Source organism: Trichoderma ghanense, assembly GCF_004382785.1.
Source record: "Trichoderma ghanense strain CCMA-1212 chromosome Unknown scaffold_2, whole genome shotgun sequence".
Lineage (NCBI taxonomy): Eukaryota > Fungi > Ascomycota > Sordariomycetes > Hypocreales > Hypocreaceae > Trichoderma > Trichoderma ghanense.
The window spans coordinates 1,503,763-1,519,854 of record NW_027395665.1 but is presented as its reverse complement, the minus strand read 5'-3'; the positions used below and the strand labels follow the sequence as shown (position 1 = coordinate 1,519,854).

The window sequence follows — 16,092 nt, the reverse complement described above, 5'->3', positions numbered from 1 at the left end:
CAGGTGTAGTTCAGAGGGGGGAGAAGACGGGTATCGTTTGGGTGAAGAGGACGAACACACAAGAGTTTTACATGTATACTAGCTTTTTCGACTGAGTAGTTTTGTCTCTCAGAGCCCCGAAAAAGGAAAAAAATAGCGAATGGGATTGTTTAGATGGAAGATATGTATGTATTATTGGTCTCAAGGAAGATTCAGCATGGTCGCCTTTTTTCGATAGATGCACACTACACACACAGAGTTTCTCTCGTGCCTCATAGCCCATGCGTGATGTATTCTATCCAATAGATATTCCACATTTCCCAATATTATGTTTTCCACCACCTTTTGCCCATGATATCATCTCCATTACAAGAACATCATTATACCGTTCTATGAAAAAACCTACTCCATTCTCGTGTATATCGTTTTGCTTCGCAAAAGTGCTTCCTCGAAATGATTAAAAGGCCAGAGGGAAATACATTTTGCTGCCAAAAGCGATGCACCTGTTTCCGTTCGTTTGTTTGGTTGGTTTGTAGAGGATTTAGAAAGCAAAGACCTGGTCCTCGAGCTTGCTGACGGGACGGGCCTTGGCAAAGCCGAGACTCTCCGTGGCCTTCTTCAGACCGCTAATCATGGGAGGGGGACCACAGAGGAGGATCTTGACGTCGCTAGCGGGCTTGGGCAACCAGTTCTACATGTCTAGTTAGTATCGACTGCAGTGCTGAAGGAACTTTGGGCCCGAGGGTAAAAGGCAACTCACGTTGATCATCTCAGCGGTAACAAAGCCAACACCACCAGTCCAGCCTTCCGGAGGCTTGTCCAGAACGTAGTGAATGCGGATGTTGCTGTCCTCCTTGGCGAGAGCATCGAGGTCCTCCTTGAGAAGAATGTCCTGGGCGGTGACGTTGGCGAAGATGAGGTCGACCTCGGTCTTGTCGCCGGCAGCACGTCCACGAACAATGGCGCGAATGACCTGCAGCATGGGGGTGATGCCCGTGCCTCCAGCGACCATGCCGAAGTGGCGAACCATGTTGGGGGTGTAGACGAAGGCGCCCTTGGGGCCACGGACGCGGATGGTCTGGCCAACCTGAAGGGAGGCCATGTGCTTCGAGATGTTGCCCTGGGGGTACGACTTGATCAGGAGGTCGACAAAGCCAGGCTGGTGGTCGCCAGAGATGGGGGTGTACGATCGGACAATCTCCTTGACGGTTCCATCAGGCTGAGGAAGGTGGGCGCCAATGGAGATGTGCTGGCCGATGGGAAGACCAAGAATGCTTCGGGGCGAGGGGAGCTTGAATCGGTAGCTATAAGATTCGCATGTTAGATGGAGCGGAGGAGCATTGAAGGATCCGGCGCGAAGAGCACTTACATGGCGACATTGTGGGAGATGATGGTCTTCTCCTGGAGCGGGAACTCCTGGAAGACATCTGGCTTGAGCACCTTCTTGATCTCTGCAGAAAGTACAATTAGTTCAATTGCACAAGAGGCAATGGCGTAAGGTAAATGGTGATTCAATCGGCTACTCACGGAAGCTATGGTAGTTCCAGACACCGAGAGCGACGGCCAGAAGAGCGGCATAAGGCGTCCAGTCCAGCTTGACGATGGCAGTGCCAACGACCAGCAGAGCGGCCGGGACGTAGATGTAGTCAATGTACTGACGGGCAAAGAGGCCCTCCTCGGGGTTGGCAGCCATTGTTGGCGATGTGGATCGAAATGAGCAAAGAAGTGCTCTGGTGGCAGCTTCACGGCTTGCAGCAAGTAGGGAGAATCAGGGTCTGCGTCGAGATTTTACCCTCCAAGGTGGGACAATGCGGGACAAATCGGCCACGGAGGGGCGCCGCGAGCTCGGAATCCGAAGCCTCAGGCAATTAAGGGCAGCTGAAAAAAAGGGGAAAGTCGCCGCAGGGAGGGCTGAAGTCGGTTGAGAAGCTGCGCGGCTGCTTGTGAGACGCTTCCCGCCAGTTGCCGTCGCCGTATTTCCGTGGACCTCGAGGGGAGAAGACGAGGCTTGATAACACGTCCCAGGATGGAAATTTTGGCGGTGACGGAGGCTCGTCGTTCTGCCGTTGAGCTGGACCCGCCACCCCCAACGAAAGGGAAAAAGGGACGGCCAATCGCCAGTCGCGGACGACGTCGGCAGAACGAATGATCCGGGCCGTGGCGTTTTGCTGCCCGTTTTCCGTTCTTTACCGTTTTCTACCGTACCTTAACTTACTCGTGCTACGAGGGCTTGAGTCTGATATCGTGAGATGCATCCTCTCGACTGGTCTCGACCGTGGACGCGGCAGAATGAGTTGCGAGCGAGCGCAGATGGTAGTCAAATGTACGACTACACGGATAGAGGGCTGAATGGGAAAAGAAGATGCATACGTCATGCCACCAGCCGGTACAACGGGACCCAGCAGATAAGAACAGAGAGAGTTGGTTTGACGGGTGAGGGTGAGGGTGAGTTGGGCGCTTAATCTACAGCAAACGGAAGAGCAACACCGCGTACTGTGTTGGCACCGTGCCATGCAGTGTCTGCGCGACAAGTCGTACCTACGCTTGCACAGTATCATATTGCTCGCTGCATCAGGTTGTGCTGCGGTGAGCGGCCCCAATCGGGGAAGCGCTGCATTGTCAAGAGACACCATTTCGGCAGCTGACGTCCGGGCATACGAGATGCACGGAGCAACGCGGCACTGCCTGGCGCTGGAAACATCCCGTAATCGTATTCCACCGCCCTAATGACCCCAAAGCTTACCAACCTCCGGCCACGCGCTACCACCAGAGGGGGAGGTACTCGCGCATGCTGTAGGGGAGCTTGAGACAACATGAAGCAGCAGCAGGGCGAGAGGAGTTGAGGAGGCTGGTTGAAGCTGAACCGGGCGAGAGCTTGGCTGGAGTGCCAGACAAACAGCTTGGAGAGCTCTGCAAGTTGAAGACGGGGACACGGAACATTTGCCGCGTGTACGGCCAGGTGCTGGAGCCACTAGAAAGCATCAGCCAGCAGAAATTGGAGGGACCTGCGGTGATCATTGCGTGCAATCTTTGGAGCCCCTGGCCAGCCTTCTCACACCCGCTCGCGGACCCCGGTCCGTGAGGCGTTATACGGCTCCGCCGTGGATGCATGGCTGCAGATGGTACAGCCCACTGCTTCGACGAGAAGGGATAGGGTAGCTTGGCAAGCTTACGTAGGTGTCACGGTGATGAATGAGCAGCAGGCGAAGAGATGGACAGGAAAGGAACCGCGCCGGGAGCAGGCCAGGTCGGGCATTGATTGATATCGATGGGGGCGAATGGAGAGGAGAGTTGAGAGGCAAAAGACGATGCCAAGAGGATTTGCACAAACAGGCGAGCTGTTGAGGTGAGGCAAACAGACCGGCATTAGCCACACCTCCTCATCTCTGCTTCAGGATGTTTCTACCGTGGCAGAAACAAGATCCAGGAGCAGAGCAGGGTTCCGCGAGACTTTGAGACTAAGATGCACAGCACACCTCACGCACGGCGCAAAGAACACAGCACCCACCACAACGGGCATGACGACGCCTGGCCGAGGGGATACGGGGTCCTGCAGTGCTAGCCGCAGCGCGAATCGCAACCCGCGGGTCCAAGGCTTGCAAGGTCATCTCATGCCGCCGACGATGGGCCCGTCGACGCCGCTCATAGGCTGGCGGGCCCTGAGCGCAGGCCGGCCAGACGTCAATTGACTCTGCGCGCCGAGATCGAGATTCCGGCTTCTGGAGGCGTGCCATGACGCTGTTTCGCCAAATCCCCCCCATGCAAATGCAGGCGGCGCGCACAGAGGGCTCACCTGCGGGTGGGCAACCAGCTCAACCCCCCCGTCCAGGCCAGACACCCCTTGGATGGACACAGAAATACGCGGTTTCAAGTTGTCGAGAGGGGCCTTTTCTTTGCTATTTCTGCCCCCGTGTGGCGGTTACTTGGTCTCCCAGCTGCCTTTTCCATGCATTATCGAACCTGGAAGCACCGAGTTGTAGCCCAGGTAATGTCTATTTTGTGCCTGTCCCGTCTGTCTGTGCCTGGGCCAGTGAGTGACCTTGACGAGCGCGGCTCATGGAGATAATATCACACGCCTGCCTCCCTGTCCGGCACACCTTCGTATTTCCTTCCATTCTCTTCTCCCCATTTCATCTTCCCACCAATTCTTCCCTTCCAGCCCCTCTGCAGCCCCTCCGCATCCGCTGCGAGTGATTTTCCATCTTGTTCTTTTTCTTCCTCGTCTTCCCTCTTTCTCGTCGTGTGACCAAGGTGCCAGACCGCTGGACGGAACAGCTGGCAGCGCAAGTCAGTTCAGTCAAGTTACCGTACATATAAGCAGAGCGATTCGATTCGTCACCTGCGACCACCGAGGCGAAGACGGCCAACCGCGACGCAGCTTTTTCGGCCTATAACCTCTTCGTGTCGTTTCTGCCTTTTCTGCAGCTGCATGTGATATTGCTGCAGGTTGCTCTACTGCGGATTTCAGTCGCGTGCATCTGTAACGAGCCATCTGGATTCGCGCCGGCAGCTGAAGCGAGAAAGCAGAGATAAACATCCAGCGCTTCCGGACGCTCATGTCGATCTCACCCAATACCCATAGATGAACCCATAACGAAGAGAAACGGCCTTGTCGACCCCGATCGCCGCGCATTACATCACAGCTGTTTTGGCGCGCAACTTTCAAACCTCATTCCACGTCAACCACGGAGTGCTACAGCGGTTGCTACAGAGGACCTGCCTTTCCCTTACAGCAGAGCATCCGCCCACCGCAACCTGTCCATCTCGTACAAGGAACAAACAGCCTCTTCCAATTCCCACCAAGACCAGTATCCAGAGACGACACCTCATTCTACCTCACTGTACGAAACGAAATATTTCGGATCGACTTCCGTCCACTGCCCGGCAGTTTTACGGCTTACGTCTCTGCCGAGCGCACTTCTACCGCCTACTGTGCATCCAGCGCGCTGTCTCCTAAACGACACACGCAGACCTAGAATTTCACGACTTGCCTGCCTTATCTGAGTTTCAAAATCAACCATCGAACAATTGAGACGGGCTACAACACGCCTTGTGAGTGGCCGAAAGGAGGACAAAGGAAACAGAAAAACAGGGAGAAAAAACAACGACAGAGGACAAGAGGGCAAAGCGACAGGCGCATGTCATTTGTCTCACCGGCTTATCCGACATCTTGCCAGCAGCCGCAGGTGGGCTGAGACAGCGGTTCACAGCTGGAGAGCTGCAGCACGCCATTCGCTGGGCCTGAAGCCGTCGGATCCCTCGACCGAACGTGCGACTTTCATCCCAGGCGTCACTATCTGACCACATTTGCGCCCTTGTCTCTCTCTCCCATGATCGGCATGTTCCGCTGAGGTCTCCCAAGAAGCACGCGCCCTTCAGCTCCCCGTCGAGGATCCCAGTTCAGCCGCCATCATGAAGTCCGCAGTCAACTCCGAGAAGTGGAAATGGAGGTCTTCCACCGCGAGCACGGCGGGATCGCTCTCGCCATTCCAGACTGGCCGCTCCCGAGGAGACTCGCCGGAGCCCCACGAACCCAAAAAGTCACGGTCCTTGTCCAAAGCCTTCCGCTCGATCAGTACCTCCTCGCTGGACTCACTGTCTAGTGGACCATCTCGGTCTGGGTCTTCGGGGCGGAGGCTTCACAAGACGCCCTCTGGTTCGGGATCCGTCATCGATAGGTTCCAGAGGAGATTATCACGAGACTCCTCCATCGGCACCATGCCCCTAGAGCCTCCCCTCAGCCCTGTCGAGCCGACCTTTGCCTCAATGGAGCTGATCCGATATGGGTGGCTCAAGACCGATTCCTCGCTCCTCAAGGCTCGATCCGAGTATCTCGTCTTAGCTGACCATTCATTGGTCAAGTTTGGAAGCGCGGAAGCTGCTAGGGCTATCTTCCCGCAACTGACCCAGACACAAGGCGCCCATTCACTGAGTAGCAAATCGGCCTCGGGAGATGTGCGGTTGGAAATTCCCCTTCGCTCCATCATCGCAGTCTTTGTTGAAGAGACTTCCAGCTCTCGGTTTGGTATCGAGGTGTGGTGGCTCTCCAGGTCACCCAAGATCGCTTCCAACAGGGCGCACTTCTACTTTGCTCTCCCGAAAGAACGCGATGACTGGCTGGCGGACATCCAGCAGGCTTACAAGGCTAGGATGAGGAAAAGCCCGCTGCAGACGACTGTCCCGGAGAATGTCAAGATTCGCATCAACCACGCCATGCAGCCTGCTGATACATCTTCTGACGGCACCACCCAGAGCCTGATTTTCCCAGTGACAAGGCGCATCCTGGCGGCAGCCCAGAAGGGCGCAGCTGCAGACGACTCCCAGGATCTCATAGACACGTCAACCTACTATCTTGCCATTGGCCCCTATATGTGCTATTTCATCGAAATACTCAAAGCGGACCATTCGACACTACCAGGTGATCTACGGCTGAAAACGTCGGCGTTTGGAACGGTATCCTTGATCCGGTTCCAGGCCTCAGTGGCTTCTCACGAGCAAAGATTCAACATGTGCTTTCGGTGAGTGAACCTCATATCAACACTGTTCCTGCTTGATCCTCTGATTTGTCTTGCTTCTAACATGTACATTCCTTGTCTACAGCCTGCCATTTGGTCGAGAGACTCGGCTGGAGTTGGCAAGCGTCTATTACCGCCGGATCATCGAAGCCCTGACCAAGATTGACCGCGTACTGAAGCCTATGTGGCCACAAAACCTCCAACATGCTATTTTCGAGATTAAGGGTCTCCCAGCACCCCTTCAGCTGACGTCTGGAAACGATTTGGGCGGTCTTGAGATGAGTCTCCAGGCATATTGCGTCGCCTTTGGCGTACCGATTCCCTCCTGGACAATCGAATGGTACACCCCATCGGAGCCGGCTTTCCGACTGCTTGCTTCCGAGGACATGGAGTATTCTCCGCTTCAGATCCTCGCTGTCTTTCGGGCGTTGAGATACAATAGCTTCTTCAAGGCCTTATCATTCCGTGATGTTGACCTTTCGTCACTAGCGAACAAGAACGACTATTCGCAGTTCGGGGATGCGGTGGTGTCCACTTCTCTAAGCGGTACTTGCATTCGAATCTCTTCTCATTTCCAAATCAGCTACTGACCAGCGTGCCAGGCTTGAGGATACCAGACGACTACTACCAGCTTCTCATTCAAGCCCCAATTCTCGAGCAAGAGATTCATGCCTTGCTGTTTTCCTCTGAATCTATACGATATATCGACCTTGCGAATGTCGTTGGGCTACAGCGCCCAAAGAGACCACACACAGGCCGAGGATCGATCAACCATTCCACTATGCGCAAGATGAGTTCTGAAATCATCCGACCCTTGACGATGCTACTCAAAACCGGGCTGTGCCACTGCCATGGCATTTCCATGTCTGGCAATCCCATTGGCTCCAGTGACGTGGCCGAACTAGGTATGTTATGAAAAAGAAAAGGGGGAAAGGCTTCGCTCGTGTTGAACTTCTTCATTTTGACACTGCTCCAGCAAATGTCCTTGGTTTGGATGACGTCCATTTGCGGAAAATCGAAATCTCCAACTGCGGACTCGGAGACGGCGACCTTACCCAGCTCTGGAGTGGTCTAGCAGGCCAAGCCGAGACCATTGAATGGATCGACACATCAAACAACAACGGAACTGTTGGGTTTGAAACCATCACTTACACGCTTCGCCAGCTGCGAAATATCAAGAAGCTCAACATATCGGGAAACACTAGACTCATCTCGGAGGAACCGCTTTTCGCTGAAGGCGCACTCAACAGCTGGGCTCTCCAAGAACTGGATCTCTCCGGCATAGTGGTGCGTACACCCGACCGACCTATAACCAGACTGGCGGCTAATTCTTGGACTCTAGCTCAACGATACCACTGTCATTTCTCTTGCCAGATACATGGAATCCCCGATGTCGCAGGACTTACTAGTGATGCGCCTCAACAATTGCGGCCTCACTGGGAGCCAACTGGCCCAGCTCTTCTTCAGCATGGGCAAGGGGCGGCATATGACGGTCCACGTCAATGCAAACCGGCTGGATGATGGCATCGAGAGTCTGTGTGAAGCACTCGCCTCTGGCTACGGGCCTTGGAGTCTGTTTATGCAGATGATTGAGTTCAGCTACGAAGCCAGCTTTGTCAAGCTGATGAAGGCGCTGACCGTCAACAAGACGATCGAGTGCCTCAGCTTGGCTGGCTGTGCTACGCCAGATGCTGTCAGCAGCGTAGCCTGCCAGGCGGCGGCGGAATTCTTCGCCAACAACGACACCATCCGGTTCCTGGATATATCCGGCTACGATTCGAAGCTCGACGAAGGTCGGCTGGGCAGGGAATTCTCCCGGTCACTGAGCGGTATGAAGTTCAACAAGCGGATCGAGCACCTCCGCGTCCGGAGCCAGATGCTCAATATCAATATTGGGGATTTGGCCGAAGCCATCTCAGGCAACCGCACGCTGCATACTCTGGACTGCGAGGGCAACGACTTCAACCTCTCCAACTTCTGGCATCTGGTCAAACGCATTGAGGGCAACCCGACACTCCGGCATTTCTCGGCATTTTCGGACCAAGAACTTGCCAGAACGATCAAGAAAGCCGCCGAAGTTGACGTGCCCGTCGTATCGTCGCGCCGCCCTTCGGGGTTGTTCACCAAACTTAAGCATGAGAAGCCTCCTGTGAATATCCAGAAGCCGCTCGTTGAGCGGCTGAGCGAGGAGTGGGCCGCCGCAATTGCAGCATTGAATCAAGTTCTCGAAAGGAACCAGCAGGCTTACCGTGAAAGGCATGGCAGCAGGAGAGCCACGGCCGATTCGGCACTGAAGGCGTGCGAGATAGAGGAGGGCACGTTCTCGGTCGATTTCGGAGGGCTTGCCAACAAAGAAATCGAGTTTCAAAATGCCACGGCCTCCACCTTGCGCCGTGGCCCTTCCACTACGAGCCACAGCTCGGAAGCGTTCAAGGTGATTATCTCGTCACCTTACACAGACGAGACCTCTGGCGAGACCACGATGCGGCCCTACTCTATTGTCTCAAGCGACGGGGCTAGTGACCCAATTACGGAGACCAGTTCCAACAGTGATGCTGGTGTTCCGACTCCTTCGGAGATGGAAAGCCCCCCTGACAAAGAACTAGGGTGGGCCGGAGCCTCGGCAGTGGACGGGACGAGCAATCCAGCTCCGGAAGACAGCATTTTGCTTTCCGACAGCGAGATAAGCTTCCTCATGGGAAAATACCAGACCTTGCTCAGCGCTTCGACAGATGTAATTGAGGAAGAGGGGGTGCAATGAGAAGAGACGAATGGGAAAAGGGGGCCCGTCCTGGCATTGGTACAAATTGGCAGGAAACACGGCTCCTCGAGATGGGTGCAGGGGAAAGGGGGGAAACGACGGGGGTATGACAAAGAGATGAAGAAGGCAGGGGGGGACGACCCAGCCCTTTTGACAACTATTTTCCTGTTATTTTTGGCATGTCATTTGGATTGCTTGCTTGTTTGCGAGCACATGCTCGACGGACGGATTGATTGATACCCAATGTTTATTGCTATTGTTAGGTCCAAGCAGACTCTACCTACGGAGTATACATATGACCAGGAACCGCGGCTGTCTGTAAGCTTTGTTGCGTCTATTGTATCTGCTGGATTGTGATAAACCCATGTTGTGATTCCCTGACCAGCGTCTGCGCGCGTCAAGTCCAACATCGACCAAGTTCGCACGTACTTGCTATTCCAGAGAGCATGCAGATGTGGTGGTTGGTCTCTTATGCACGTACCGAGTTGTATGCACAAAATCGAGTCCCGGTGGAGCGCCGCCACAGCTGCTCCATCAGGTCGTGGGGCGCCAATTCCCTTGACGCCTGGCCACGCAATTTGCCCAGCCACAGCCCCAGCCCCAAAGCTCCAGCTCCTCACTGGCATCTGCAGGCCACTCCTCGAACTTGGAATCACCCACCACCTTCGTGCTCCATACCACTAATAAGCAGCAACGTGAGCATCATTGGGGGAGCGTTGGCGCGAGCTTCGTCATCACTTCTCGCAGCCGCTTGAGCCCGTTCTTCGTGTTGTCTCTGTGCTGCTTTTCCTTGCTTTGGGGAGCTCAATCTCTGCTCTTTGGTTTCGCTCACTTCTACTTTCGCTGAGTCTCTCTCCACTCTCTCTCCTTTGCCTGCGTCTCTTGTTCGAGTCGTTGCGGAGCTCGCGCGCTCCTTCGTGAACCGCCCCCCCTCCTGCGTACCTCCTGAGGCCAGCAACTTACCCGACGACTTCCGTGCAGTCATTCGGCCTCGCTCGCCATGTATTCCAATTCGAACGCCTTCTTGGGAGGCAACAGTCCACGTCCGGGGACTCAGCCGCAGCAGCAGTATGGCGGCTCCTTTTCCAACCTCGGCCCTGGCCAGCAGCAGCAGCAGCCGAGCCCCTTTGCGCCGCAGCCTACGGGCTTCGGACAGCAGCCATTGCAGCAGCAGTTCACGGGATATCCGCTGCAGGCCCAGCCGACGGGCTACCAGTCGATGCCGCAGCCGCTGCAGCAGCAGTATACCGGCTTCCCGGGACAGGGACAGCCGCCGCAGCAGCAGCAGTTCCCGACGTCGAGCGCCCCGCCGATGCCGTCGATTCCTCCTCAGTTCCAGCAGCAGTTCCAGCAGCAGCAGCAGCAGCAGCAGCAGCAGCAGCAGCAGCAGCACCAGCCGCCACAGCAACCTCAACAGCTGCCTCAGTTTCAGCAGCAGGTGCCACAGCAGACGGGATTTCCGTCCGTGCCGCCGCAGCAACAGCCCAGCTCGACAATCTCCCCTCCTCCTCCCCCGATAAAGCCTCAGCCGACTGGTTTCGCGGAGGTGGCTGCATCTTTCCAGACCGGGGGCACGGCCAAGCCCCAGGGACGACGAGGGGAGAAGTCGCAAAGCAAGATTCCCAACATTAGACTGTCTTTCATCACGGCGGCGGATCAGGCCAAGTTCGAGACTCTCTTCAAGTCTGCCGTGGGAGATGGCTCGGCGACAATGTCGGGCGAAAAGGCCAGGGATCTCTTGATACGGTCAAAGTTGGATGGCGAGTCCTTGTCTCACATCTGGTATGGACACAAAGCAACGCTTCTCTTCTTGGTGCTGTTCAAATCGCTGGGATACTGACTCTGGGACACTTATAGGACCTTGGCAGATACTACGCGAGCGGGACAGCTATACTTTCCCGAGTTCGCCCTTGCCATGTATCTTTGCAACCTCAAGCTTACCGGCAAGACGCTACCGCCGACTCTGCCCGATCATGTGAAGAACGAGGTGTCCAGCATGGTCGATATCATCAGCTTTAGCGTTGCTGATGAAGGCCCGTCCGGTAGCCAATCGAACAACGTTCCGACTATTGAGCAACCGAAGCCGCAACCACCGCCTGCATCAAACTCGCAGCTTCTCCAAGCGCAGATGACGGGCTTTCCTGGAGCGCAGCAGCAGGGCTTCGGTGGACAGTCGCAAGGTCTCCAGCCTCAGCCGACGGGCTATAACAACCTGCAAAACCCTCAGCCGACGGGTTTCAATGGCCCCCTCCCTCCGATGCCTCCGATGCCCACTGGATTTGGCGGCCCTGCCAGCGGCGGCATGATAGCGCCTCTGAATGCTCAACCCACGGGAGTGCCGGGTCAATGGGGCCTTGTCAATGCTCCTGCTTCTGGGTTGCCGAATATCGATGCGCTGCAGGCTCGCATGATGCCTCAAGCTGGCCGTGAAGCTGGTTCTTTCACCACCGCCGGCCTGCAGGGCAATGCTGTCATTCCCTGGGCCATTACCAAGGAGGAGAAGACCAGATACGATGCACTGTTCAAGGCCTGGGACGGTCTTAGGAAGGGCTACATTGGTGGCGACACGGCCATTGAAATCTTTGGTCAGAGTGGCCTTGAGAAGCCTGACTTGGAGAGGGTTTGGACGTTGGCTGACCACGGGAACAAGGGCCGTCTGAATCTGGACGAATTCGCTGTTGCTATGCATTTGATCTACAGAAAGCTGAACGGATATCCCTTGCCCAACGTCTTGCCCCCGGAGCTTGTCCCTCCTTCTACTCGCAACTTCAGCCAGTCCATTGGCACTTTGAAGTCGATGTTGCATGAAGAGTCCGATCTCCGCAAGAACTCTGGTGCTGCCCTGCTGCCCCAGAAGACTGGTGTTAGCTACATGAAGGCTCGATCTTTCCGAGGCGGTGCTAGCCCAGCTGCAGGCGGGCGGAAGGATGCTACGGTATTCAGGAACGACGACGAGGAGTTTGGGTACAGGTCTAGCGCTCGCCGAAGGCTGGGTGGTGCCTCTCCTCGAGCCGAGTCCCCGGCGGCATCGTCTGTCGGCTCTAACGACGACTTGACGCTTGACGAGCTCAGGAAGAAGATCAAGGAGAAACAGATCTTGCTCGACGCTATGGATTTTGCTGACGAGAAGAATCACGAAGAGGACGACATCCTGGACCGACGGGATCGCCGCGAAGCTGAGGAGCTCTACCGTCGCATCCGACGCATTCAGGAGGATATCGATGCGCACCCCGATGCTGCGCTGGCCGTGGGTAACTCGGACGCTGAGGCGAGAGCTCTGAAGCGCCAGCTCCAGAAGCTTACAGACAGGGTTCCCGAACTCGCTTCTCAGGTACGAAAGACGGAAAAGGCCATTATGGAAGCAAGGCTCGAGCTTTTCCGTCTCAAGGATGCCAAGGCACACCCTGGAAGCGCGTCAGCCATCGTTGGAACTGGTCCTGGCGGAGCAGTGACGGAATCTGACCGGCTCAAGGCTCGAGCAAAGGCCATGATGCAACAGAGGACTGCTGCCTTGACGGGCAAGAAGATTGAATCCACCAATGAAGACTTTGACGCCCCCAAGAGACTGGAAGAAGAGAGCATCCGGGTCAGGAACGAGAAGGAGAGCAATGAGCGCATGGTTCACGACGTTGAGGAAAGCGTTCGTGAGTTCTCGCGCAGTATCGAGGACAGCCTCAACGATGCAGGCAAGGATAACAGCAGTGAGCACGAGAGACGTCGCTGGGAAGACGCTCTGGGCGTTGAGGACGAGGTTCGAGACTTCATCTTCGATCTCCAGCGCGAGAGTCGTGCGGCCCGCATCCGAGCCCAGGAGAAGCGTTCCGCTCGATCTACAACCGCAGACGAGGCTCCGCGAGAAAGAGCTGCTGCGGCTCCCCAGCGCAATGAGAGCCCAGCTTCGACTTCGCGTACTGCCACTCCCTCTTCCACGGCGGGCGGCGGCTCATACTCGTCTTACAAGACGCCCGAGGAGCGCGCTGCCTTTATCAAGCAACAGGCCGAGCAGCGTATGGCTGAGCGCCTGGCGGCGTTGGGCATCAAGGCCCCGACCAAGTCCGGAGAGACAGCTGCTCAGCGTATCGAGCGCGAGAGGAGTGAGAGGGCTGCCAAGTTGCGCCAGGCTGAGGAGGAGGATGCCCGCAGAGAGGCCGAGCGACAGGCTCGCCTTGCCGAGGAGCAGGGAATTCCTCCTCCTGCCGCGGAAGAGCCACAGTCAGCGGCGAAGAAGCCCCCGCCACCACCATCAAGAAAGGGCGGGAAGACGGAGGCTGATGCGGCGGCAAAGAAGGCCGAAGAAGAGGCAGCCAAGGCGGCCGAGGAGGAGCGCCTTGCCCAAGAGCATGCGCAACAGCAGAGGGAAACGGACGAGATGAAGTAGGTGTTTTTCTGGTCCCTCTTTGTAAGTCATGGCATTGCTAACGATTGTTTCTGTAGGCAAAAAGTGCGGGAGGAAGAAGACGAGTTTGCAAAGGAGCAACGTGAGGCCGAGGCCCGACTCAAGGCTTTGGAAGAGCAGGTCCGGCAAGGAAAGTTGCGAAAGGAAGAGGAGAAGAAGAAGAAGAAGGCAGCCCTGGCAGAAGCCAAGGAAAAGGAGGCCAAGCTTGCTGCTCGTCGCGCGGAGATTGAAGCTGCCAAACAGCGCGAGCTTGAGCTGCAGCGCCAACTCGAGGCCATGAACGACGACAGCTCCTCGTCTGACGAAGACGAGGGCCCGCAGCAGGCTACGCCGCAGGCGTCGACTCCCACGCCTGAGCAAAGGGTGAGCTCGCCACCTGCTGCTCCTGCTCCTCCTCCTGCTCCTGCTCCCGCTCCTCCTGCCGCTGCCTCGATCCCTTCGCCGCCTCCCGTTCCCACGGTGGTTACCTCCCCCCCAGTCGAGACCGAGAGCAAGAACCCCTATTTCAAGATGATGTCGCAGTCATCGGAAGCATCTTCACCAGCCGTGCCAAAGGAGACGCCAGCAGCCGCGCCTGACGTTTCTACCAACCCCTTCCATCGCATGACACAGGACATCAAGTCGGCGCCCGTCCCAACTCCGGCGCCCGTTCAGCCTTGGTCCCGCAAGCGAGCTGATTCCGACGACTGGGGCTCGGACCGGGATTCGGAGGACGAAGACTCTGACGACGACCGGCCCGGCGGTGGCAACGCCGCCCAGCTGGCGTCCATCCTGTTTGGTACCATGGCGCCCCCCAGGCCGCTTTCTGCTGCTGGTCGAGACTCGGCACACTCTACGCCTGCTCCGGCCAACGATGCGATCGCCTCTCCTCCACCCCTACCGACCGGAACGCCTGTTGGTGCTCCTCCTCCACCTCCGCCCATGCCAGATGCCGGAAGCCCGCCGCCTCCTCCACCAATGCCCCCTATGGGAGGTCCTCCCCCTCCTCCATCATTGCCTGGCGGAATCCCTCCTCCTCCACCACCGCCTCCTCCGCCTGGCAACGCTCCAGCACTGCCAGCAGCAGGTGGCCGTCCCGCCGGCTTCCTGGGCGAAATCCAGGCCGGAAGGGCTCTCAAGAAGACGACGACAAAGGACAAGAGCGCAGCTGCCGTCGCTGGCCGAGTCCTGGAGTAAAATGCCGCTCCGCAATGGCAAAGGCAGGGATGGCATACTTGCTATCTGATCCTTTGCGGACACTTGAGGCCTACGTTGTGTCGCTGTTGAGGCTGCAGATGCGAGAGGGAGACGTTGCAGCGTGTACGTTTAGCAGAATGCACACATTGCTTCATTGTTATGCTGTGTGAAAGGGGTTGTGTCATTTAGTCCATCTATTTTTTGTATTTCGCAGTTGTTTATCCAAAAAAAGAATGTTACCATCATCACTATCCGGTTCAGCGAGCTGTTGCTTGTCTGTTCCAGTGTCGGCTAGGCGGTGATTCCCTGCCCAATGCCATCAAGGTACCAAGACGTTCTCCTGGATTGTTTGAGCAGAATCACCACGGATCTTGACGTTCCAACGTCAAGCCATGTCTTGCTTGCTCTATAGCACGGTCCTCGTCCCATAACGCACGTTTCACAACTCAAACTGCACAGACTTTTTCCCAAATATGATTTCAAGTTTGTCTCTCTCTCCTGAGAACGGGTACCTAATGACTTGGCATGCCACATGTGCATATATGCATATGGAACGTGGGGCCGAAAAGTCGGGGAGCAGAATCACAAGAACGTGGACAGTGGTGATGCAAAACATTCTGGAAGTTGCTTTGGAAGAAGGGAGAGAAGGAGAGGAATGGAAATGGGGTCATGCATGACATGTCACGAGGGGGGACAAAAGAAAAAGAAAGCAGTTATAGTCGTCAAACCGTTTGTGTAGAGAAGAGAGACATCAAATCTGTGATATTTGGGCTGAGGCGATGAGGGGATGTGCGTCGTCTTTTCTAGGTTTGCCAAGTTGGGAGACGAAGCAGCATTACCTACTTTTGCTGATTGACGACTGTCTTCTTTTTGAGAAAGGATTATCAGGATTTGGTTCGATATTTGGTATAAAGGGGTCTTGTCCTGCTTGTGGGGGAAGTAGAGATAGGGCAAGAGATGTGAGGGGAAAAGGGGGAGAAGAAAGACGGAGATTGGAGGATGACTGCTGAGGAGAGCAGTATTTTCTAGAATAGGTGCTATCATGATGCGTCGGATGAAACTCCTCATCATGGGTTGGAGTAAGGGGGGGTGTTTGATTGATGACAAGCAGCGCTGCTGCAGGTTGATTACTGCAGGCCTGTTCACATGGCCCGAATAATCGAGCCCTATGTTTGTAGGGATCAACTCGCATGAGGAAGATGCATCGTGGATTGGCCAGGTGAACGAATGCCGGGAATGTCGTCGTTGATGTACTTCATCAAAAG

At 55.9% G+C, this 16,092-nt stretch overlaps 4 protein-coding genes across 4 annotated transcripts; 2 read left to right on the top strand and 2 right to left on the bottom strand.

Annotated features, from left to right (window-relative positions):
- Positions 1 to 520: 520 nt before the first annotated feature.
- Positions 521 to 1,672, bottom strand: CCMA1212_002876 (NADH-cytochrome b5 reductase 1; the record flags this gene model as incomplete). The annotated part of the gene is made up of 4 exons (XM_073700244.1): positions 521 to 670; positions 740 to 1,283; positions 1,349 to 1,430; positions 1,507 to 1,672. The coding sequence occupies 4 exons, from the start codon at positions 1,670 to 1,672 to the stop codon at positions 521 to 523; spliced, it is 942 nt and encodes a 313-aa protein (XP_073561617.1).
- A 2,361-nt stretch (positions 1,673 to 4,033) lies between these two features.
- Positions 4,034 to 4,612, bottom strand: CCMA1212_002875 (uncharacterized protein; the record flags this gene model as incomplete). Its single annotated transcript, XM_073700243.1, has 2 exons — positions 4,034 to 4,246; positions 4,319 to 4,612. 2 exons carry the CDS (start codon positions 4,610 to 4,612, stop codon positions 4,034 to 4,036), a joined length of 507 nt encoding a protein of 168 aa, XP_073561618.1.
- Positions 4,613 to 5,391: 779 nt separating this feature from the next.
- On the top strand, positions 5,392 to 9,255 carry CCMA1212_002874 (uncharacterized protein; the record flags this gene model as incomplete). Its single annotated transcript, XM_073700242.1, has 5 exons — positions 5,392 to 6,497; positions 6,580 to 7,040; positions 7,097 to 7,399; positions 7,471 to 7,781; positions 7,837 to 9,255. 5 exons carry the CDS (start codon positions 5,392 to 5,394, stop codon positions 9,253 to 9,255), a joined length of 3,600 nt encoding a protein of 1,199 aa, XP_073561619.1.
- A 1,000-nt stretch (positions 9,256 to 10,255) lies between these two features.
- CCMA1212_002873 (Actin cytoskeleton-regulatory complex protein PAN1) lies at positions 10,256 to 14,827 on the top strand (the record flags this gene model as incomplete). The annotated part of the gene is made up of 3 exons (XM_073700241.1): positions 10,256 to 11,037; positions 11,113 to 13,629; positions 13,690 to 14,827. 3 exons carry the CDS (start codon positions 10,256 to 10,258, stop codon positions 14,825 to 14,827), a joined length of 4,437 nt encoding a protein of 1,478 aa, XP_073561612.1.
- Between the last annotated feature and the right edge of the window lie 1,265 nt (positions 14,828 to 16,092).